At 46.5% G+C, this 23819-nt stretch overlaps 1 protein-coding gene across 1 annotated transcript in view; it reads left to right on the forward strand.

Moving 5' to 3' along the window:
• LOC116845066 (transcription factor AP-2-epsilon) overlaps positions 1-23819 on the forward strand; it is a 188424-nt gene that overhangs the window by 8722 nt on the left and 155883 nt on the right. The window contains exon 2 of the mRNA XM_032817367.1: positions 15135-15254. Within this exon, the coding sequence (XP_032673258.1) occupies positions 15192-15254 (63 nt within the window). The 5' untranslated portion in view covers positions 15135-15191. The remainder of the gene's footprint in view (positions 1-15134; positions 15255-23819) is intronic.

The raw sequence follows: 23819 nt of genomic DNA on the forward strand, positions 1-23819 counted from the left end.
GAGAGAGAGAGAGAGAGAGAGAGAGGGAGCGACGCGGGATGGAGAAGGTTAAGGGGGAGCCGGAGGATGGCAGAACGTGAGTGAGGCCCGTTTCTTTCACCTGTGCCACCGCGAGCAATAAATAACCGCCAGCTTAGCTGATTTTACTGCCGTGTGTTTGGGTGATCCCAATAACGCCGCCCCGAAGAAGGGACGAATAATGCGAAGAAAACCAATCTTCGCGCTAACTAGCCATTCAAACGGCGGAACTGCCAGACGTGTGCTCGGGGGACCCTGGTTAACCTCTGAAACGGTTTCAAGCCTATCTCCGCTATTAAAGAATTCGCGAGTAACGTCATAACCGCGTGGGCGGAAACGCTACGTCGGAAATACGCGGCCACCCCGGATTCGCAACCGATACGAACTCTGACGCGCAGCTTGAACAGAAGAGAAGAGTTCTGTTTGCTCGCATCTGTTTACACCAATCTTTCATCTTGCTTCACATTTGCTTTCATGTCCATTACAAAAGATTTTTTTTATTATCAACATTAAAAGTAATCAGAAACTGCGATAGAATCGAGATTCAAAAGAGACGAAAAAATCCTGTAATCTGTTCTGGAGTCAGCGTCCTCGACGTTATCGTAACCACAAACACTTACTAGTGTTACAGAAGAGTGTTAGTAAGTGTCACTGCGAGATGAAGAAACCAGGAACAGGATGGAGGACGCGGGGTATTTTCGCGAGTGTGTAAAGAATTATCCTCCACTCGGTCGCTGAATATTTGTCAATCTCTTCGTTGTGAAGAGGAAATTTCAAATTTCATATATATTTTTTGTCCTTTGGGGTGTAAACGAAACGGAAAGTGGCACAAACAGAGCGCAAACGAGGCGCAAACAAACTACGTTCGAAACTATTTCGGTGTTGTTCAGATTGGGAGTGAGGTTTGCGTCGATGGAGTTGTAATCTGCGTGACAGAATTTAACTAGTGACGATAGCACGCGCGATGGACATTTCATTTCAGTTAATTCATATTATTTTTCAATTATCTCTCCCCGGCCGGTCTATACATGCGCATTTGTGCGTGCCCATGTATTTTGACATCGGAACATTATTAATGACCACACGCGCGTCCAATAAAGACATTGGACCGTCCTGAGTTTAATCTAGATCCTCGCGTCGCTACTATTAATATAATACTTAATTAGTCGCTACTATAATATTTTGAGAGTACAATATTTCTCTCGTTGCGCGAAAGAGATATTTGTCCTGTTTTCCCGTGAAATAATAGCAAATCATATTTCGCGTGCAGCGTGGCGCGTGGTCGCATTTCGCCTTGCGTAGGACGCGCTTCCTTTTGTAATATTTTTCGAGGAAAGATCCCGTGCAAACAAACCCAGGCGAGTGAGCGAGTGAGCGTGGCTTCGTCGGTATCTCGCTTGCATATTTTTTTCAATATCGCGTATTCGATATCGCCGAATCTGGCGTTTCCGGGCTGGCGGAACGGCGCTGCTCCCCACGTATGAAAACAAACTTCAAAAATTGATATCGGGAAAATGAAAATGTAAATCTCCGCGCGCGCGCACGGCAGCAGCAGCAGCAGCAGCGGCAGCGTCGTCGTCGCGGGCGAGCCATTACAATTTTTTTCGGCCACGATATTGGCCGTGGTAACGAAATACATTCGCTTACATTTCAAGCGTCGGGAATCACGCGGACTTGAGTCCTGTAATCGAGCCGCTGAGTCGATACACGCAATTCCGATCGTTAAATTATTCTGCAAATTTTCCCGCCTGAAATTCCGCTCGAAAAGCGGACTGACAGCCGAGCCGGAGCGACAGTCATCCACAATTCGAGCCACTCTCTTCATACAAAGCGAATTCTCCACTCTGCACCGTCGAGTGAACGTTTTCACTCGAGAATGAAGAGTGAATTCGGCGTGTTCCACAGGAACAAGTTCGATCGATTCTAACACTCGCTCGTCTCGAGTGAGGCATTTTACTCCAAGGAATTTAGAGAGGGAAGGTAATGTCCGGTTGTGCGCCGCTTTTTTTCCTCGAGCGCAAAAGCTTAATTCGATCGAGCGTCGGTCAGTCGAGGGGATTCTCGCTCGTTTTGAGCGAGGTCTCACCCCGACAAATTTCGAGCAAACAGAGGAAGACGTTTTCTTCACTTCCCCTTCTTACTTGGGAGATTTTTTCTCCAGACGTTCCGAAGCTCCGGCTTCTGCGCATCCTCGTCGGGCGCTTCGACTTCCTCTCGCGTTTTCTAGGCGGGGTTGTGAGTAATAAGCGCACACGGCCGCGTGTTATCCGTCCGTTCTCGTGTTTTGTGCGTGGGCACAGCAAGGAATCGCAGCGAACTTGGCCAGCAACAATAATTGCTCCGGCATGGTAGCTATTAAAGCGCGCGATTTATCACCGCGGCCATCATAACTCAAACAAACACCGTCTGTCTATTGTCCTTAATGAAATTATATCGTCGCGCATTAATTATCTGCGAAATTGGAAAAAAGTCGCCGTTCACTCGCGAACTCGCGCACGCTGACTGGGCTGGCTGACTTTCTTCCGTCTCGCCGTGCCTGCCTCGTTACATCGACTCTCGCCCCTCGCTAAATTAATTTCCTACTCGCGCGATCCTCGTCGTATTCATGCGGATATTCATCAGTCCCGTGTCGTCGCGTCCTCTTGCACGCTCGCCGTCTCACGCAAGAAATTGTTCTTCCCGCCGATGACACTTAATAAGCGCGCGATGTGAGTAATAAACACGATCGATGTGCTTGACATCGATCATGTGTACGCTGAGAGAGAAAGAATGATTGATCCGACTAAAATTACAGCTGCCTTTGGCCCTAACTATATCTTCTGTGGTAAAATAGTGGCAGCAACATTCATACGAGCTTATTATCACTAACATCGTAGTAGAATTTCATGAAAAAAATGGTTTTCATGACCACGATTTGTTATTCCTTTGTGCAGTTACAATTACGAGTACCAAGTATTTCCTTCTCACTATAACGAGTTTCGTTGTGCGAACCTTAGACGTCAAACTTGGTCGGTCACGATTTTTATAAATGTCTCTCTCCCTAAATTTTCTCAAGTAAAATTCCACTCCTGATTGATAGGGACGAGATATCAGGTCGGTAACAACTGTCTAAGTTCACGAAAACAACACGATCTTAGACGCGATAGCGCTAATGGAGTTATTTCATTAGCGACTCTTTCATTAGGGGGAACGAAAGAGAGTCCACGGTCCGTAGCTCGCGTGATCAATCACACGCGCGACGCGTACAGTTCAACGTGATTGCGCTGTCTCGGTGTTTTTTAGCTTTAATAATCGGCAGCGCGGGAGCAGCCGGCCGGATAATTTCGGCGCACTACCTCCGCGTTTACTTATGTTAACAAAATGGTTTAATCACTCGGCAAACAGACGGATCAATATCACCGTCCACCCCTTCGATTACAAGTCCGATACCGCGGCCAAAATTATCATCGTCCCTTCGCGTACTCTTCTCCGGTATTTTTGTTTCTATTTTGCGTGATTCGAGGGAGAAAGGGGGAGAGAGGAGCGAGGCTTCGCGACTCGAATACCGCACGAATACGCCACCTCGGGATCGCGAAATTCAATTAAAGTTCAAATCGGAATCGCGCGCTGCGCCTCTCAACAAAAACCGTGAAATTACGTGAGCCGGCGTGCACAAACGCACGATCCTCGATATGACATAATTATTGGCCCTCTCTTCCCATGCAACGCACGCCGGTCTGGAGCAGCCTAATTTCGCAGGGAGCGTTTTCTCTTAACGCACCTATAAGGCGCTCTCGTGGAGAGAGAGAGAGAGAGAGAGAGAGAGAGAGAGAGAGAGAGAGAGAGGCTGTATCTATATAATAACTAGTTAAATTCCGGTAGTGGCTATCCTGACGAACGGTAGCCTCTAATCAAGCTAATTTCGGGTTTCTTTCCTTCAATGTGGGCCAACATTGGAATTATTCAGTAATTGTAATGGATCGGAATGTTGCGCGTTCGCTCTTTAGGGTAGAGCAGTCGGTCGAGCAGTTCGCCCAGACCGTCCAAACCAATTTCGATCGTTTACTTCCTTTTTTCACTCCTCCTCATCGCCGGGATGGGGGAAAGGAGGGGGAGGCAGCCATTATCGAGCCCGCTGCGAATCCGATTTTTTAGGCGTATGATTACGCACGTTGTGTCCATCGCATTCCGTCGTTTGCACCCTGCTTGCCGATGCTGCGCACGCGTGCGAAGCTCGCACGGCGAATAACAGTGAGAAACAACGAGTGTTTCCCCTTTGCTTCTTCTCTCGTACACGAGTGCGGTGCTCGCGAAATTCGCGAATCAAATCGTCGGACGATTATTCGTTTCGAGCGAAATCTCACTTGGAGGGATGTAAAGAGTTCGACGTAGCAGATTTTGACGTTTACATCCGTGGAAGTGAAGTGACTATCATCGCGCTGTCTTTCTCCCTCTTCGTTGGGGTAAACGTCGTCGTTGTTTTAGCAGACCCTCGTGTTCCGCCTTAAAAGTTCCCAGAGCGCCCTCTCCGACGGATATATCGCGGATGCTCGGCGGCGACGATGATGGCTCGGAGTAATAATCGGGGCCAGAAGTAAACTAGGTCCACGGCATATCGGACAGAAGTAGGGAATACCCGATGTAGTTCAGCCGGTCGATTTAGAAGCGCCTTGAGGGCGTATAACCGGCGTTACGCTCCTACAAGCTGAGCCAGTCGTCCATTCGATATTCAATATAGCGCGGCGAAACTGTCACCGGGATGCCGCAATAAAGCCACGAAATGAGCGGCCGGGAAAATCGCGGCCGCGGCTAACGCGGTCGACGGCGTGGATGCACGTGCGTGAATCATACGTAATCATGCGTAATTAAGAGTAATCGACGCTACGTGACTATCACGGACGCGGCGTATTATTCCAGCGATTGTCGCGGATCAATCGTTCGGACTGTTCCCCGCCTTACGACTACACGCGAAAAAATGATTTAGTAATATCAGCTAAACCGCGGTAGCTGATTCAAGCTTAGTCAAAAGGCTAATCGTTTAGCTGTCACTTGGCTTAAGAATTGGCTATGACAGCTAAGATGCATTTGCTATGAAATACAAATATATTAGGTGACATTAAAAATGCACATTATTTCAAGTAGCTAAGAAAATGGCAGTTATTCCTAAATTTCTTATCGTATGCATATATTAAAGAAGTTTGCCGTACAGCTACAATCATTTGTTACAGTCATTTATTTCTAGCAGCTAATATTTCTCGCTGTAGCGCCTAAATTTAACAGCGAATAAATTTAGTTTCGGTAGTATCGACATTAGCTGTCCCTATTTCAGTGACACATCTTATCTGCCACAGCTATTTTTTAGCTCTGGAAGCTTGTTCTTTTTTTGCGTGTACGTCAAATCTCACGACGGGTCCTGAGTCGAAATTTTAGTTCTATTTTGGACCTGAACTTTCTAACATTTATATAAGAAGAATCAATGTATGTGTGATACACATGGAAAATGGGGTTCTATTTAGCGCATTTAATTAGCGGGAAACGTACAAAATTACACTTGTCAATTTTAAAGAAGACTTGTCGGCAGAACTGGTAGATTAGATGGAATTAGAAGAGGTTGATAAAAAACTGTCAAAATACGCGTTAAATGGAGCATTGAAAATTGCTTTATTCGTATTGACCACAATGTGTGTGTGAAAATTTTGGTTCTATGTTGATCCAGCTAATACCATCGAGCTTGAAGAATCATTGGAGAATTTGTAACGCTGTACGTATTATTGTATTACTTTGTTCCAAATGGTTGTTTGAAACCGTTTTCGCCGTTTTCTCCGTGTCGAGCCTCAGGCAAGTACTTATTTAGGAAATATTTAATGTTCGGTAAGAGTAACTGCCTTCAATAGTCTTTCAAGTTCGACATAGTTAAAGTAGATTAAAACTTGAAAACGTTAGTTCAGTGTTTGTAGGACAAGATTTTGGAATCAGCTCAATAACCGCGACGTAATTCCCCGATCATTCACCCGAAGTATGTGCACTTGCACGCCGCAAAAAGATTCGCGACAATGAGATTCGATCGAATCGGATCCCGACAATCCGTGTTAACGTTTGTCGACGGTGTAGCGCGGTGTGGATTATTAAACTTACGCGATTACACACTCGAGATACTCTCTAGTTTTTTTTATTTTTCTCTTTCTCTCTCTTTCTCCTTCTCTCTCTCTCTCTCTCTCTCTCTCTCTCTCTCTCTCTCTGTGGCCACAGGATTGAAAACATAATGCGCAAAGGAAAGAAGAGCGAGATTGGCTCTGAGCGTTGCGATCGGATAACCGTCGCCTGTAATTATGCGGCTGAAATAAGAGGATGATAGTGCACCGAATGAATAAGTAATAGAAAAGGTATAGGGTTCCGCGCTTGAAATGAAGCCCGGGATAATGGCGGAATGTAATCGTCCCTTTCATCGGACTCATAAATCAGCGTCTCGCGGATACGACGCGGTGTGGTATCGGCGAGTTATAACCGCGTGCATCGCTATGTGTGTAAGAGAGAGAGAGAGAGAGAGAGAGAGAGAGAGAGAGAGAGAGACGCGCTCGTTTATTATTATCGTGGTATAATCGAGTAGCTTTCTATGATTTGTTACGATATCCGCGCTCGATTCTCGATAAACGCATAAATTTCTGAGTCGACGCGCAGCCCAAAGGGTCGTTCCGACGGCAACGATAACGCGCGCGCACACACTTTATCGTGCGAGAGCCGCGGTGCGGAATTAATTTCGCTCGCGCGTAAGATATTTCTCAAGCGCGACTCTCGCAAACGCGCATCCTCTGTAAACGTTCATTGACGGACTGTCGCATTTTACGGCCGCGTCGCGAAAGCAGAAACTCGTCCGTCCATCGGCACTGGCCGATTCTTCCGGAACGACTATCGAGAGCGGACCGTTAAAATCATCTTAATGACCGTGAGCAGCCTCGATCACGCCATGGAGCCTCGTAGGTCTTGGCGGATTAACGCGCTCCCCTCCGCGAGCGCGAGCGGAGGAAGCGGAAGAAGAACGGGCAAAAGAAGAAGAAAGAAATGTTCGGCACTCTCTCACGTCAGGTTGCGAAGCGAGGCGGGACAAGCCGTCGCGCAAGTGTCCGCGGAAATGTCGTCGTTTCCTTGAAAGGGGCGCAGAACACCGTTTTGTGGTTTACCGATGGCCGGGGCGAAACGATCGCGCGCGGCGACGGCGGCGGCTAGGAAATAGCTCGGCAAATAGCGCGCAGCTACCCTCGTTAACTCGATTTAATGGCACGTCGTTAGCAGTCGTATACCCGGCGAGGAGGACGCGGCACCGTGCGCTGCTGGTTTGACCATAAAAAAAAGGTGGCGGTGCACTCGGAATTCGGGATACCGGGAATCGTTAGGCGCGCGCGCACGAGAGAGAGAGAGAGAGAGAGAGAGAGAGAGACGGATAATCGGGGGCGTAAAGGTGTATTGTGTGTATGTATATGTATGCGTGTCTTACCGGGTTCATCCGGTTATCCGGTCTCCTCGGATCCGCGCGCGGTCGCGCACCGGTAATACCTATAAAAGACGATAACGCCGAAGATTGCCAGCGTTAAACTTTTCGTTCGGCCCCGACGTATAACTCAGTCAGACCCAGATCCCACGTCGCCGTCGCTTGCTCTCTCGCGTGCCGCTTGCTTGCTCTCGCGAACCGCTCTTGCTTTGCCGGCTGGCTGGCTGGCTGGCTGGCTTATCCGATGGCGAGGTTAAATGCCATTCCGCGTAGTGTCTCGACGCGAAACCGGATTGCACGCGCGATGCACCGATTCGTATCGCAGATAGGAAAAGATTCCGAGGCTGCACGGGCGATGTCGGGAAAATTAACCCTGGAATGAACACACACGATTTTCACACTCGTAACTGGGTGTACAGAGTAGCTGACTGTTCCAGCTTAGCTGTATACAGAGAAAATGTTACGGTAAAAGTTACCATAGGATTTTGTAACCGAGAAATAAAGCGACTTACCACAATAATTTATTATCCTATTATTTCGTACACTGTGAGAGAGAAATACATATCTAAGAAAAAGTGAACACTTATATTCGCGGCGGGTACTGGTGTAAAATATGTAAAATATTTTCCAAATAAGAAAACACACATTTTCTGAGAAATTTAAGAAAACCTTTTCATGAAAGCAATTGTTTATTCTAAATAAAAATTCTAAATCTTAAAGAAAAGGATTTAAGATTTAGATCTATTTAGATTTAAATATATTATCAGTATCCACTCAGGAAATATTTATTATTTTTTAAGTATTTTCTCCCTCAGGGTGTTATTAAAAAGAAATTCGTAACGTCCACAACTTGCGAAATTTAACTGTATAAGATAAATCTTACTGGCAGTCTAAATCTGTTTTTCCGCACCACTGAAAACTCATAGTGAAAATGGAAAGAATTTATTTAAATTAAAAAGAATTTATATAAACAAAAATAAGTATAATATCTTCTCCGTGTACAAGAAGCTCTAAAAAGCCTTAATTTATATATATTAGGTATCTTTACATTTATTACGGACCAAACTTACTAACCTAATCGTTCTCATAGTGTCCGAGTACAATATGATACGATATAATGTGTTTAAAATCTGTGATAGATTAAAGGGATGCTGAAGCTAAAAACTTTACCGACAGAATATTGACATCTGCAAAGTTTACGTCGTATTGGTTACACAGAATTACAAATGCTTTTACGCGATAAAAGTACGTGCAAAAATAAATAGGAGCATTGCTCGATATGTATCGAAAACGAACAAAAATGTAAAATCTCAAGCTGTCAGTTAGCGTAATATTTGCCTAATTCAAAAGCTCCGCAAAATTGTACACACTGAAAGTGTGAATGCTCCAAACAGAAAAATTTTGAAGAACATTGCTCTATCTTCGCATCTGCATTTGGAAGCTTAAAAATATCGAAAAAGTTTGCAGAAAGATTTCTACACATATATGGTTAGGTTTTCCGTTGAGTATAACAAAGCAACACATATTCATGTAAGTTCTATATATACAAGAAATACGAAAAGGATAGTGTGATTATGTTAGTGACGATCGTCTCTGCATTATCGACATTGTTCGAGTTCGTCATCGACTCCAGCATCCCCTTAATAAGCAATGAATTAAAATGTAAGCGAAAAATATAAAATTTTGTGGTATGTGTAGTGGCCGTAGTATCCCATTCTGGGATTGATCAACGAACGATAGCGAAATTTCGCGATATCGAAGCTCCAGCTAACTGATTACTTTTGGTTCCAATGATCTCTGAATAATCATTTCGCGTGCGCACGTGCTGCACGCTGCTGCACCGGTGCATAGTCGTATCTGCATACTGCGTCGGGATGAATTCATACATTACAATTGACTATTTCGCATAGTCAAGACTATGTTGTAACGGTATTTGCATCTCAATCAATGAATTCCGATCTTCGTTGCGCAGTCCGTGGCCACAATAATTTTGGTATTGCGGGAGGCAATGTTTCAAAGCGATGCGGTCGTCTAATAGTCCTTTGAAATGTAATAGCAAATTCTGAAGTATCAAATGCTTTCGCCGTATCAAACGGCTCGCCGTATCGAACAGTTACGAGCTCTATACAACTAGTTTTCACAACAAAGTTAACGCGGACATCGGGCGAACGGGGGAGAGGAAATCGCACGGCTCTCCGCGGAATAGAAATTCGCTGAAAAAATTCGTCGCTGTCAGAGCTGCTTGCACGACGCGCGCGACAGCGGTCTAAGGTGAAAACGCATTCGGTGAAGAGACTGAGAGAGAGAGAGAGAGAGAGAGAGAGAGAGAGAGAGAGAGAGACGGGGAGAGAGGGAGAGATAGAAAGAAAAAGAAGCAGACAGCGCGGAAGAAATACGAATCTCAGATTGAAAAATCCTGTTCCTCGGAGCCGTTTCGCGCGGCGACGACGACGAGGATGATGACGACAACGACGACGACGACGACTTAAATCTCCGCCGAGTTGGCGCAAAATTTCGCCGCGCTTCAAACGCATCGCAGATTAAACTCACCGCACGGCGCGCTACGGCGATTACACACCGTCGCGTCGCCGTAACATGGGAGACGAGGGGCGGCACCCTCGTGTCTTCGTCCTGCTCGACGAAACGCGTGAGGGCTTCGAAGGACGAACGAACGAACGAACACGTCGGGAAGAGACAGAGAGACAGAGAGACAGATAGGCAGAGAGACAGAGAGAGAGAGAGAGAGAGAGAGGGAGGGAGGGAGAGAGAGAAAGAGAGACAGAGACCCGGGCCACGCGGCATCTCCTGTTCCCTCTCACCCTCTGCGAAATGCCGCGCCACTCCTTCCCCAAGGAGAGGGTAGGCGACAGTTTCAATCTGGTGGTCCAATTTCGGCAGTTGGGTGGAGGAAATGTACGTCCTCTCGCTCGCCGTACATCCACTTGTGCGAACGCATGCGTGCTCGCAAGTACACGCGGCATGTACACACATTACTCGGTGCTTATTGGAGCGAGTAACACGGCTCATTCCATATTCCAGCGAGTAGTCGCGTATTTCGCACGAACCTCTGGCAGCGGCTAAGAACGCCCGCGCTGCGACGCGTCTCTCGGCGCGAACACGAAAGTACCAACGCGACGTTTTCCCTTCGGTTCGTCGTATTAATCGAATTTTCACGTACAACAGGACACGAGAGTATCCTGACGGAAAAAGCGAGCCGTGGAAGCCGTACATTTTCATAAGCGTGGATTCTTCTCGCACATCCTGGCGGTGCGAGATAGTTGCGCAAAATGACGAGATGTGAAAGGCCTCCGTTTTTAATCGCATGTTGTCAGGCCTATTAACAGGCAACGAAACCTGGAGGCTGCGATAAATAATTTACCAACCGCGGCAGAGGATAAGATTGTTCGACAATGTACAATTGTTTGCATAAAAGTTGCGACTCTTTTTTTTAGAGCAAATTTAACGAGTCTGCACGCTTTGTGCGAATTTTGTGAGACTCTGCGCACGAGCTTGAGTATTTTGGGAGGTTTGAGAGCTTGCAAATTTTTGAATACGAAATATATGAAGGTGATTCGTAAGCAGAAATAATATTGAATAAATAATACGAGTAGAAATAATATATGCATCATTATACCGCGTAAACTTGTGTCCAAGAAAGTGTCGCGGCTTAATGCAAACGACTGTACGTTCCGAGGGATTCTTGCACTTTCAGCTGCCGAAACATGAATTAACGATCACCGATCCTGTATTCCTACTTCCTTCCTTAATATATCAAATCATCACCTGTCACGTTTTCATCGGCACGCAGCATCTTTCGTATCGTCCTCTGCAATGCGCGTCAATGCGTCTCCGGAGCGAGAAACACTTTCAGCCCGAGAATCACAGTTTATGAATCACCGTCGCGCTCGTTGTCTCCGCGGAGGAAATGTCCACGGGACTTTCATAAATCATCCCTCGCGGAGAGGGTCCCGGCGAGTATCCCGAGTAACGTCGCTGCTGCTACTTGCGGCGTTCGGCGTTGCATATATAAAAGCGCCAATGGCTGATTGAATTTAAGCGAGTCCCTCTGACTCGCGGCGGTTCGTCGGCGCGTGTGCGCTGCGCTGCGCCGCGCTGCTGCACCATGCTGCACCATGCTGCGCTGCTCTCGCGACTCGGTTAGGCTACACGCGCGCAAAGCACGCACGCGAGCCACGCGTGCAGAGGCAAGAGCGTGCTGCAACGGCGCGCTGCAGCGAAACGTGCGCGCGCGCGTGCACACGTGCGCATGCACACACCGACACACTCACGCGGATCCCTCACACACGAACGGTGCGGTGTAGAGATGCATTATGAATATTCAACCGAGTACCTGGCATGGCTGCGCTCGAATCCATTATTCATTCCCGCAGCGACATCAGCCCGGGCTCGCGTTTTCCGCGCCGAAATCGGACGCAAGGGACGAGCGAACGAACGAGCGAACGAACGAATGAACGAACGAACGAACGAACGAACAACGGACGGATGGCAGAGGGCGAGAGAGGAACAAAGTAGGATTCATTTTCCGACGCTCCTTTCATCTCGCGCGGATGTGCTTTCTTGCAGAAATACGCGCGGAGGGTGAGATCGTAGGGGAGAAGAAGCTAGGCGCCATTTTTCCAGCGTGAATATTCCGCGTCGTTCGGGAGCTCCGTTAATGCTTCCGCGGATGTTTGTCGCTATTATTTCATTCGTCACGATAGAGGAGAATTCCGATAGATGAACGAGGTAAGAGCGTGTGCGAATCTCTCTCTCTCTCTCTCTCTCTCTTTTTTGCTCGTCGGCGCTCTTTTCTTCTCCCTCTGCCGTTCCTTCTTCTCCTTCGGCTGGACCCACTCGACTCTTTCTTCCTCTCTGTCGACATCCTCTTCTTCTTTTACATCTCCTTTCATTCCTCCGGTTCGCACTCCTCGTTGTCTTATTCGGACGCGCGAAAGAATGCGCTGCGCTCGGCCTAATAATCCCTTCGGAAGGAACGAGAATAGGGGGGAGTGGGAGGGGAAGGAGGCACCGCTTACGCAACTGTCTGTGGCCGGATTTTTGGGATTCCTGGCCGCGCGCGAAACACATCGTGATCTCCCGTCGGTTCTCGATTGCTCCTGAATTACTGACATTTCAAACGGTCGATGGTGGAATCGCGGTAGCCGAGCGGGGTCTATCGAAACGTGTGATGACGCGCGTTGAGTCATTTCAAACGTTCGAGAACGTCTGAAAAATTTGGCGCAACCCATCTCCCGAATCGTCGAATTCGGGTTATCAGCGCGATTGAAGTGCGCGCCGAAGTCTCGCGGTTCAATTTTGCGCGTAACCGTTAAACATTTCCAGTTATACTTTGTAAGCGTTCAGCCGCGAGATAGTAAATGTATGGCTAACATCGTTATTAGCTAATAATGTTAGTAGCTAGAAGAAATAGGTCAACTGATGGTTAAACGAATGAAATTACGGTTCTGTGAAATGAGGACTCGTAGTGATACAACTCTCGCGCGCGCGCCGCGTACTGTTTTGAGATTTATATAAAATAACGTAAACTTAATTTCAATTTGCTAACTTTAAAATGCCAGCGGCGATACATAGAAGCTGGATTATATATCTCGGAATAGACAGCGCTATGCGCCTACGCTGACTAAAAAATACTTGAAACTACATTTCTGTGGGATATTCATTTGCGGAACTAAACTTTATGTCATAGTCACAACACGAAGTTCTCACAGACATAAACTTTATATCCTGTGAGTAAAGTATTTCAAGTATTTTTTCTTAGTATATTCTATCGTACGTAATGTTTGGCCAATGGCTGCATTACAAAACCGATTTCAATGTCGGTGAATAATCAGCCAGTGGACTAATGATGAGCTGGGAGATTGAGTCTACTCTGCACTATCTATTCCAACTACTAGTTTTTCCAAGACTCGGTTAGTTACATTTTCAGCCGGGACGCCGTGAGCCACGAAACGGTTAGCCATCGCGGCTAGATTACAACCTCTCGTAATGTCCCACAATGATCCCTATTTACTTGGCAAATGCGAGGGAAGGTTATATCCGCTCAAAGGACACGCGCGTTCGCGCGCTTAATGAGCCTCGGATAATCGTAGCGCCCTGGCGCAACGCACCCTCGGCCGTTTATCGCCGACATCTTCGATATCTGCGAGCGCGATCGCGAAGGGCGACGCGCCGATACCACGAACGGAACTCTCCTCGTTCGTTCGTTCGTTCGTTCGTTCCCGGAACACGCGCTTATATTCTGTGGCATCTGCATGACGTTATGCAGATTTGTTACGCCGGGAGATAATCGGCGAACGATGCGTTGCCAATCGCGCGTCTTACGGAACGTTCGAACGTGTGGTCCTGAAAGTATCGGAGAACCCAAAGGAAGATTGCACATAGGCCCGTTGCGATCTCAGATTATACAATATAGGATTTATATTCAGCGCGAAAATAAACGACGCGAAAGTCAGGGTTGCAGAATTTTTCTCGACTGTGTCCCGAGTCAGAACTTTCTCCCTCCACATTGATCCTGCAGCATCCGTTAATCTTGAAGGATCAGTGAGGGAATCTTCACTGACAGAAACGAAAATGCAGATGCTTGTCGTTTTCTTCGTGTTGTGACTTGAGGAAGGACCTTTTTAATTACATTCGATACACTATAGCTAAAAAACCACCTGGCGTTGCCTGAGCTATCGCAAAGTCGAGAGAATTAGAAGGAAGGGGTGGGATGTGTATAGCCTATATTTTCCGCAGAGCCTTACAGAATAACCATGCAAAACTTGGTTGATCTTGCAGTATCCGTTAATCTTGAAGGATCAGTGAGGGAATCTTTACTGACAGAAACGAAAATGCAGATGCTTGATTGTCGTTTTCTTCGTGTTGTGACTTGAGGAAGGACCTTTTTAATTATATTCGATACACTATAGCTAAAAAACCACCTGGCGTTGCCTGAGTTATCTCAAAGTCAAGAAAATTAGAAGGAAGGGATGGGATGTGTATAGCCTATATTTTCCGCAGAGCCTTACAGAATAACCATGCAAAACTTGGTTGATCTTGCAGTATCCGTTAATCTTGAAGGATCAGTGAGGGAATCTTTACTGACAGAAACGAAAATGCAGATGCTTGATTGTCGTTTTCTTCGTGTTGTGACTTGAGGAAGAACCTTTTTAATTACATTCGATACACTATAGCTAAAAAACCACCTGGCGTTGCCTGAGTTATCTCAAAGTCAAGAAAATTAGAAGGAAGGGATGGGATGTGTATAGCCTATATTTTCCGCAGAGCCTTACAGAATAACCATGCAAAACTTGGTTCAGACCGGTCGTTTGGATATAGCAGGCAGACAGACAGATATTCCATTTTATACATATATATTTCATTATATTGATATTTTGCCTTCATTGAAACTTTAATCTCTCTCTTTTACGCAGACCGCGTAAAATGCGCGACAGTCACAGACTGTGTAAAATGTGAAAACTCAAATTGCTCAAACATGTGCAAACGATGAGCAATTGAACGAAAAAATTGTAAAAAATTTGTTTTTTCCATTTTGGGGGACAGAGGAACGGTGGGGGGCCAACTCCACGGGGAATGTAACTCGATCAGTCGATCGATCGCTAACTAAGTGTTTCGCCTTGTTCTAGGTAAGTTGTGACCGGAGAACCGCGATCGACCTTTGGACAATAATTCGGCGGTAGAGCTCAGAATGACGTTCAGATGCATGCCGGCCTTTCAGACCCTCGGAGGCGGTGACTGCGGCGCATCTTGGGTGAGTGCGTCGCGCTTATATAACAGCACGAGGTCGCCGCGGACTCGCACCGGCGCCCAATGATCCTTCTTTCGCGGATTTCGCGAAATAGCCGCGCGCTTTTGCGCCGCTATTTTACTTTTTTTGACATCTCCGTCGTCGTTTTTCCGTGTCATTCCCACACGCGTGCACGCCGCACACGCACAAAGACACGTAGGTACGCACACACGACCGCCGCGCTGTGTCGATAAATGCATGCACGCGGCACAAAGGATTTGTATCGACAATATTTGCGAACATTCGGTTTTATTCAATTAATAGTCTGTCAAGTTTTTCAAAGCGTTGCTACTGGCTTGGCATGTCGAGCCTTCGTAATTTTATCGAGGTTTCCTCTGAAATGTGTGTAGCGATATTTTTACGCCCGGTGCCGGTGCTCCCGTTATCAGAATTCTCCGCTCACGCATCGAAACTTTTTTAATCACGACGAAAATGTAAATTATTTAATTACCAGCGGATGTGTGTGCGTCGGGATAATGGAAGCACCTTTTGTATTTTTAATGACTTGCGGCTGAATTAACGATGATACGGTACAGTTCGAAAAACTGCCCTTTTGCACGCGCTACCGTATTTGGTCTGTGTGTTACGTGCGCGCGTGTGTGTGTGTGTGTGTGACAGAATCGTCACAAATTGTTATCGCCGCGATAAATGCGCGGTCCTATAATAACCGTGCGTTATTGCCGTCGGAAGAATCGCGTCATTCGCGACAGATCTGTCTATTTCCTACGGATATATGCGACACTCTCTTTCTCTTAAGTGACGCGTAAGCACTCGCTTGCACGCCTGTGTGATACGAAAACGTGAGCTTCTTTCTCGCTAACTTATTTACGAGCGAGAGACTGGGCATTGCGTTATACGTGCAAATACATTCCCGATTGATTCATAAATAACATCGAATTGATTTTATAATAACACAGCGGGAATTGCTGGGAAACAAAATTCTGGCATCGCGGAACCAAGCGCACCAGACGCGAAGGGGGAGGAGGAATTACACGCGACATCGCCGCGTTGCTTCGATAAATGCACACTCGATAAAGCTTCAACGTTTCCTCGACCAAAACTCATTAGTCATCAAATTCTATCTCTTTCTAATCATCCACATTGCGTTTAGATACACGCGAACGTTATGACTGTTGATTGTTAGGCTAGTCAGTCTTCTTGACAGCTTGACATGTATCATTTCATTTCATGTCGTATCATATCGCATCATATTGTATCTAAACGCGACGAGAACGATTAGGAAGACTAATTGAAGACTCACTGAAGAGATACTAATTGTATGAGTGAGTAAATGTTCCAGGCTTTATGGCTCCTTGACTTAGTAAATGTTCCAGGCTTTACTGAGAAGCTTACTCTCTAAAGTACAAGCGGCGCATTCTTCACTGAAATATATTATACATATATCTGGTGATTTAGCTAGAAGTGTAGTCAGTATGTAGTCATGATTTAGCTAGAAGTGTAGAAAAAGTCAGTTAATAAGGGCGACTACTCCCATTACTGATGCACTTTGCGAACAAGGACAGTGCATGCAAGACACATGGGAGCCGTCAATTCCATCGTCACAAACGCAGAAAGTTTGATTAGGTACAGCGTGGAGTTCCTCGAGTCAAAGTTAGGACACCATTCGCCATTTGTAGGAAGGAAGTGAGAGAGAGTGAGTAAGTTGAGTGAGAGAGAAGCTGCAGCGTGCTTCGTCATTTCGGTCTCTCTCACTCCTACTGGAGTTTCTCTCTCACTCCCACTCACGTCACCCTCAAAAATGGCGGACAGGATGTAGACCAATCAGAAATCATCATGCCTAACTGTGACTAGAGGGTAGTCTGCACTCTAGTGCAGAGTATTACGAATTTGCGTGAATTACAGATCTTGCAATGAAATCTTACTTCCACTTGATCATAATCAGTGGCAGATAAGACGGAGTGATAAAGTGGGAGCGTTTTTACTGAAAATCAGTGAATACTCACTGATCATTATGGTTTGAAATAGTCCTTTCTTTCAGTCAAAAATATTTTACTGATATATTTTTTACTCCGTCAATAATATTTTTTACTGATTCACTTTAAGAGAGCAGCATGCGTACTTTCCGTGAATGATCCTACGCGAACGTGAAACTTCGCCGCGCGAGAGTAGACAGACAGCAGAGGGCTTTTGCGTATGTAGCGTGCGAAATTGCGAAAGAAAGGCAAGACCTCGGTGATACGATCTCGTGTCCTCGAATTATTCTCGCGAGCGCGAGCCACGGCGATGAATCGGAAACACGCGCGCGCGCGCGTAGCGCTTAACGACGTTGGAAAACTTCGATGGTCGCCGCGGACCATCCCGCCGTGGAGCACCGGTTTCGCGAAATTAGACGGGAACGACGAGTCCCCGGGAGAAGAGAGAGGGAGAAAGAAAGAGGAGAGGGGGGAGAGAGAGAGAAGCCATTTGCTTTGGATAATAACGGGCGGCGCAAGCCCCCTTTAATGCGCCTACGCGACTTCAAACTTGGTACCACGGCGGATTCAAACCTTCCTTCTTATTCTCATTCCATTGTTATTACTTTGTTCCCTTTCTCCCCTCTTTCCGAGCCAAGTAAATAACTCCTCATCGTTTACTTACCCTACCCCCGAGTTTATAATGGAGATTATCTTATTTGTGTCGAGTCTCGTTTTAGTCCTCCTCGGCAAAGTCCAAGCTCGTCGACGGTAGAAACGATGTCGGAGGGAGGGACGGAGAGGGACGAGGGAGGGAAACAAGGAAAAAAGAAAAGAACGCGAGAGGAAGAAATCGCGCGGCGGCTGCGAAAGAGAGAGGAAGAAAGAGGAAGAATAGAAAAGAGCGAATATAGGAAGTCGCGGACGGAAAGAGAGAGAAAGAGAGAAAGAGAGAGAGGGAGAGAGAGAGAGAGAGAGAGAGAGAGAGGCAGTAGAAGTGGAATAAAGGAAGGATTAAATGGCGGAGGCACTGCAAGAAAAATCATCAGACTAACGTCGCGACTCGATTCCGCGCGTCTTACTCGGGAAATCCTCAACCCGGCGCGACCTGGAGGAGCAAAGGATCGGAAGCCGCGGTTCGTTGTAACGCTTCGAGAGTAGGCGGATGCGCGAAAACGAGCTCTACGTTCTCTCGTGACGCGTAAAAGCGGTCACTGCGGTCTTTCCTTTCCTCCTGTGACACGGGGGATTCAAATCGCCAAACGAGAGCGCGAACTCCATCGCCGGTGCGAAAACGCACGATCGATAGAGCGCCGCGCCGCGTCGCGTCGCGTTGCGTTCGCAGGAGATGAATCGATTTACGCGCCAGGATACCGCGACGTGACTCGCGATTACAAATGATCCTTCTAACGCGAGTTTCTCTCACTCAGCGAGGGGCTAACCAACATACCCCCCATATGCCAGCCGCTTATTACGGGAGGCGCATTGCCGATCGATTTTTGCGGGACGCGCTGCGCGAGATCGTCAATTATCCAGCGAGGAAACGTTTGATTCGCGCGCATCGAGCGACTTGCGGCTTCACGCATAGGTTTCCTCTCGAGGTCGAGGTTAGGTTAGGTTACGTCTTGATATTTTTTTTCCGCAAATTGATCTCCGACGACGACGACGACGACGACGACGAGTCCACTCGCTCGTTCGCTCGCTCGCGTTCTAGTCGATTTCTGTCGGTTTCCGTCCCTCGTACGCCCGTCTCCGCGAGAGGGACGTTTTGTCAGAAAACAATCATGCCGCAGTCGATTTTAATTTTCAAAGTAAACAGGCGTTATCACCCCACGGCGGATCGCCCTTTCGTCCCGCGCGCTTCCTTCGGCGCGCCTCGAACGTGCGATCTCAGATTCAACCGCACGTGGGCTTTTTATGCGCATCAGATTGCCACTTTCCGCGGTTCTCAGACAAGATTCGTCGTATTATCTCCATATTAAGGGAGTTAGGAACAGTTTGCATGCCATGCACTCGCAGTTGTTCGAACTAACGTCAGGAAGACGCTAATAAGTTTTCTCCTTGCCTCGCGGTGCGTCTATATATGTGTAAGCATGTGTAAAAATCGAGAGAAAGTCAGCCGGAAACTTTCGTCCGAGGCGACGGATCTTCCTAACTCGATGAGAAGAGGACGATGTTTTCATTCGATTAGCGCGGGAGAAGCGACGAGAAGTAACAATTTCAAATTACACTCTAACGCACCTCGCTGCTTCTCCGCGCTACCAAGCTCGGACAGCTGCGGCAACTGCAGCGGGATGCCGCGTGCGCGTTAATATCATTACGGCAAAATAAAAGATACACATAAACGTGCGCGCGTATGCGAGATAAAGAAGAAAGAGCGAGCGAAAGAAGAGAAGAGGCGATGAAAGTCGGGCCGCCGCGGCGAAGGAGCGCGCATTCGATAAAAATCGCGCGCAAAGTGGCGCAAAAAAGTCTCGATTCGCATGCGAGATCGCGGCTCAGATTAGATCATCAGCCCCTCCCTCGGACGTCGCGGCGTCGCGGGATGCGGTGAGGCGTAACTGCACGTACATACACACACACACACACACACACACACGCAGACATATGTACGCGCGAGCCCCGCTCCAGCACGCTAATGAATGGTTAAGTACGGTTTCAGTGCTGCACGCGGATATCTCTCGCTGACCATTCCCCTGCCGTGCCGGGCCCTCTTCTGTCGCTCTCGTAGTTCCTCTCCGCGTCCACCATTCCGCGGCGGCTCGGACGAATCGCACGTAAAGCAGCGCGTCCGCACCTTGCAATTACGAGAAAAAGGGGGTCCACCCACTCCGCGAGCCTTTCAACGTAACGGGGCTGGCGCGTTCTCCCCCCTCGCGTTTCATTATTAATTATCAGATCGCCACTATGTTATTAGTGCACTAGGAGAAACCGCCCTCCGCCGCGCTCTGGCCAACTTGGACTCGGAACACGGAGCTTAATCCTCGTGGTCGCGCCGCGCCGTGCCGTGTCTAAGTCGCTGACTAATACGAACGCGCGTGTGCCGTAATCTGCCAAAGGGTCCCTGCGAACTTTGAATGACTCGCTCGCGCGCGTAATTACTGTTATTAATTAGTCCCAGAGGCGCGGCTTTTTAATCGCGGCGAATGAAAAACTGAATGCCGGCGCGGACAACAATGAATGTCTCGCCGCTCGTGTTCGGACCATATCAGACAGAAAATATACGCGCGAGTTGAGATTTTCAAGCAGCTATCTTACTTGGGCGTTTGATCAGTTGATCAGTTGATCATTCTTCTCTGTCAATGTGAGTCGAGTCGAAATTGTGAACCTCTTTTCAAGACTTCAATATTTTGTTTAACGCCTATTTTGATATGATTTTTCTATATTTCTTTTGATTCTATTTAATAATACACAGAATAATATCTAACAAAATTAAGAATATTTTTTTTCGGTGAATATACTAGCTACATATTTACTTGAATTTAAATTCTTTTATTTAAATAGAATAGGGAATTGCGTTAGTGAAAAGCTAAAGTTTGAAGAAAATGTATATTTCTTTATTTTCGAGAAACATTTTATATTAATATAATGTAAGTAAATATGTTATTAGCAACTACCGAATAAATATTTTCTATTTCTTAGATATTTTCTTTCTCTCACAGTGCACAAGAAATATTTTGTTGTTTTCTACCGCAGAGGTGCCAAGGTTTCCTTAGGACTCTTGTTTCCACGTGGTGTTAAATACTGACTGATTCTTCGGAATATACGAACGTTAGAAAATTCAGGTGGAAGGTAAAGCTGAAATTTCGGCTTGAGCGAAATTGAAGCCAATCGAACTCTCGGCCACCGTATTTCACGATGCGCATTCCGTGGGTTCATTAAGAGACAAACGGGTGGCAGTTGAGGAAATTCTTTCTGGACGAGACCCGTCGACGCGTTCGCATGTGCTCATTAATGTTTTCCCGCGACAAAGATGGACCGCGCGCGTAGCCGTGCGTGGCAAAGGAAAAGCGTCGGCTCGCCCTCATTTCTCCTTTGGCGAGCTTGGCTGGCGCTTTGTGCGGGCATTTGTGACCGTTTGTGTACACGCTGCTGCGACAACGCAAGAGTCGATCTCCGACTCGTCGTTGCCGTCGTCCTCGTCGTCCTCATCGTCGTCGTACGGCCACCTCGCGGAACAAAGCGCGCTCACTGGCAAACGAGCCGTCCGGGACCCCGAGGGGCGGCGAGTATTTCACCAGAATTTACGTTGCATTTCACGCTGCTAATACCCTCGTGGTATAATTATAATTAGCGGGCTACGCCCTTCACACCGCCCCCTTCGAAAGTTTGCCGTGTATATACCTGGCGTGCATCTTTCACCTTGATATCCGCCTGGACTCTCGCGTCTCTACCCCGCTGTGTGCGCGTGTGCGCGCACGAACGCACGCACGCACGCATGCCTGTGTGTATCTTCGGATACACGACTATTAGTGCTATTGCCGTATTATTAAATAACGTCAAGACGAGCGTACGGCTCGCGGCTATCGCCACGACTTTGTTCTTTCGCGCGGATTTTTCGGAATATATATGTATATATTTTTTTTTCATATTTCTATACCCACGCGCGCGCGCCGAAAGAGATATATACATAGAAAGAGAGAGGGGGAGAGAGAGAGAGAGATAATTTAATAATTGTTAGATAAATCTCACAAGTAAACCCATTCGAAAGGTACATTCCGATTTCTTTCGAATTTGGTACAAATGTAGAACTACGAAAAATATTAAGGTTATATTTTTTCATTTTGACCAGCTTTGAATTTCAGGTAATTTATAGCTTTTTATGTTCTTACTTTTATCAGGTAATTTATAGCTTTTTAATGTTCTTACTTTTATCATCAACAAAAATGCATAAGAAATAAAATTGAATACAAGATATAGACGTTTTTGCTGATTATGAATATGAAGTTAAATGTGTAAAATTATTTGTATAAATAATAAAATGTTTAAACAAAACATGTAAAAAGTTGAAAAAATTATTTATATAAATAATTTGCCGGTTTGACTGAGATTTGAACCATTTTTGACTAATTTAACACAGATTTGAAGTATTTCGGTTGGAATCTCGGCTAAAGAAATTTAGAATAATTCGTATCTCAGCTATGCCGATTTTATTAAAATTATTTAAATACATCTTGTATTCAATTTTATTTCTTATGCATTTTTATTGCTAAATTAAAAAGAAATCAGAGTGTATCTTTTGGACAGGTTTACATGTTGGTAGTTGAGTTGAAATGTTAAGGTTATTTCGTTATCGTTGCTAAGAATTGGCTGCTGCAAAAAAATGCATCCACTGCGAGACAAAGATTTAGTGGTCGACTGTCCAAATTCGAGAAAACGCGAGATCGATCTATAGAATCAGGTCTGTTTTCTTTTTAGCTGAACCAATGATGATGTACTGAAACTTCATTTCTTTTCCTTTCAGTGTTAAATTATGTGCTTGTTTCGCTCTACAGATATAAAGTGCAACCCCGACTAGAAATTTATCCCATAGACCTGATCAGATTGATCCCAATCAGTTATCTAGCTTGTGTAAAGTGATATTATTAGTGTCATGATTGCAGCACGTTTCTTGACTTATCAGAACTCAATAATATTGCCTTATATAAAGAGAGAATTTTGTAACCGAGGAATAGACGAACATTCTGCAGCAATTCACTACTTATTTACCATATGCACTCCTTATATTTCAGGGCAGAGAGAAATTGAAATATGCTATTAAAAGATTCGCTGCGTTTCTAACGAAATTTACTATGTTCTTTAGCAAGATAGATCTCACTAACAGTCTATTAGAAACATAATAAAATTGAAAGACACTTATATGAAAGAAAAGCTGTAATATTCTCTCCGTGTACTAGACAATTGATAGGGATCAACCTGATCAATAGGATCACAATGGGATACAATTCGTGTTGTGATACTTATTTCGGCTAAAAAATAACAGACCTATTTATCTACGGAGTCGATTGGAAAGCGGAATGTCTGTCTGAGCGCAGCTGCGGGAATCGCAAAAATTCGAGGCGCCGAGGATCCGGCGAATCAAACTCGAATTATGCCACGACGCGAGACTCCGCGCGAACGAGGGGATGGGATATGCCGTCTCCGTATAAGGGCGCGAATAAAGCTCCGAGCGAGATGCGCTTCGTAATAATCTAACACGAGCGGGATATGCGTTTCGGCCATGATCTCGAGCGAGGCGCGTCAAGTCTCGGGCGAGCGTCCGTCGCGCGCGGCCGACCCTTCAAGATCATAAGCAGATCCTGGTCGTTCCGGGACCGTCGACGACGACGAGGGGAGGGTACGTGGATGCAAAGCAACCACCGTTCGTCTCCCCATCCGCCACTTAACGCGGTACATCATGTAGCGTACACACACACACACGCGCGCGCGCGCACACATACACACACGGGCAGAGCCGCGCGCGGGCATGACACCAGCCAATCGCGCAGAATTACGTGGCGAGAGCGAGCGAGAAGGGCGGAAGGGCGCGAGGGCCCCTTGGGGGAGAGCAAGGGGCAGAAAGAGAGAAGAGAGAGAGAGAGAGAGAGAGAGAGAGAGAGAGAGAGAGAGAGAGAGA

Source organism: Odontomachus brunneus, unplaced genomic scaffold, assembly GCF_010583005.1.
Source record: "Odontomachus brunneus isolate Ranch 3 - 2012 unplaced genomic scaffold, Obru_v1 Obru_scaffold_004, whole genome shotgun sequence".
In the NCBI taxonomy this organism is placed as follows: domain Eukaryota; kingdom Metazoa; phylum Arthropoda; class Insecta; order Hymenoptera; family Formicidae; genus Odontomachus; species Odontomachus brunneus.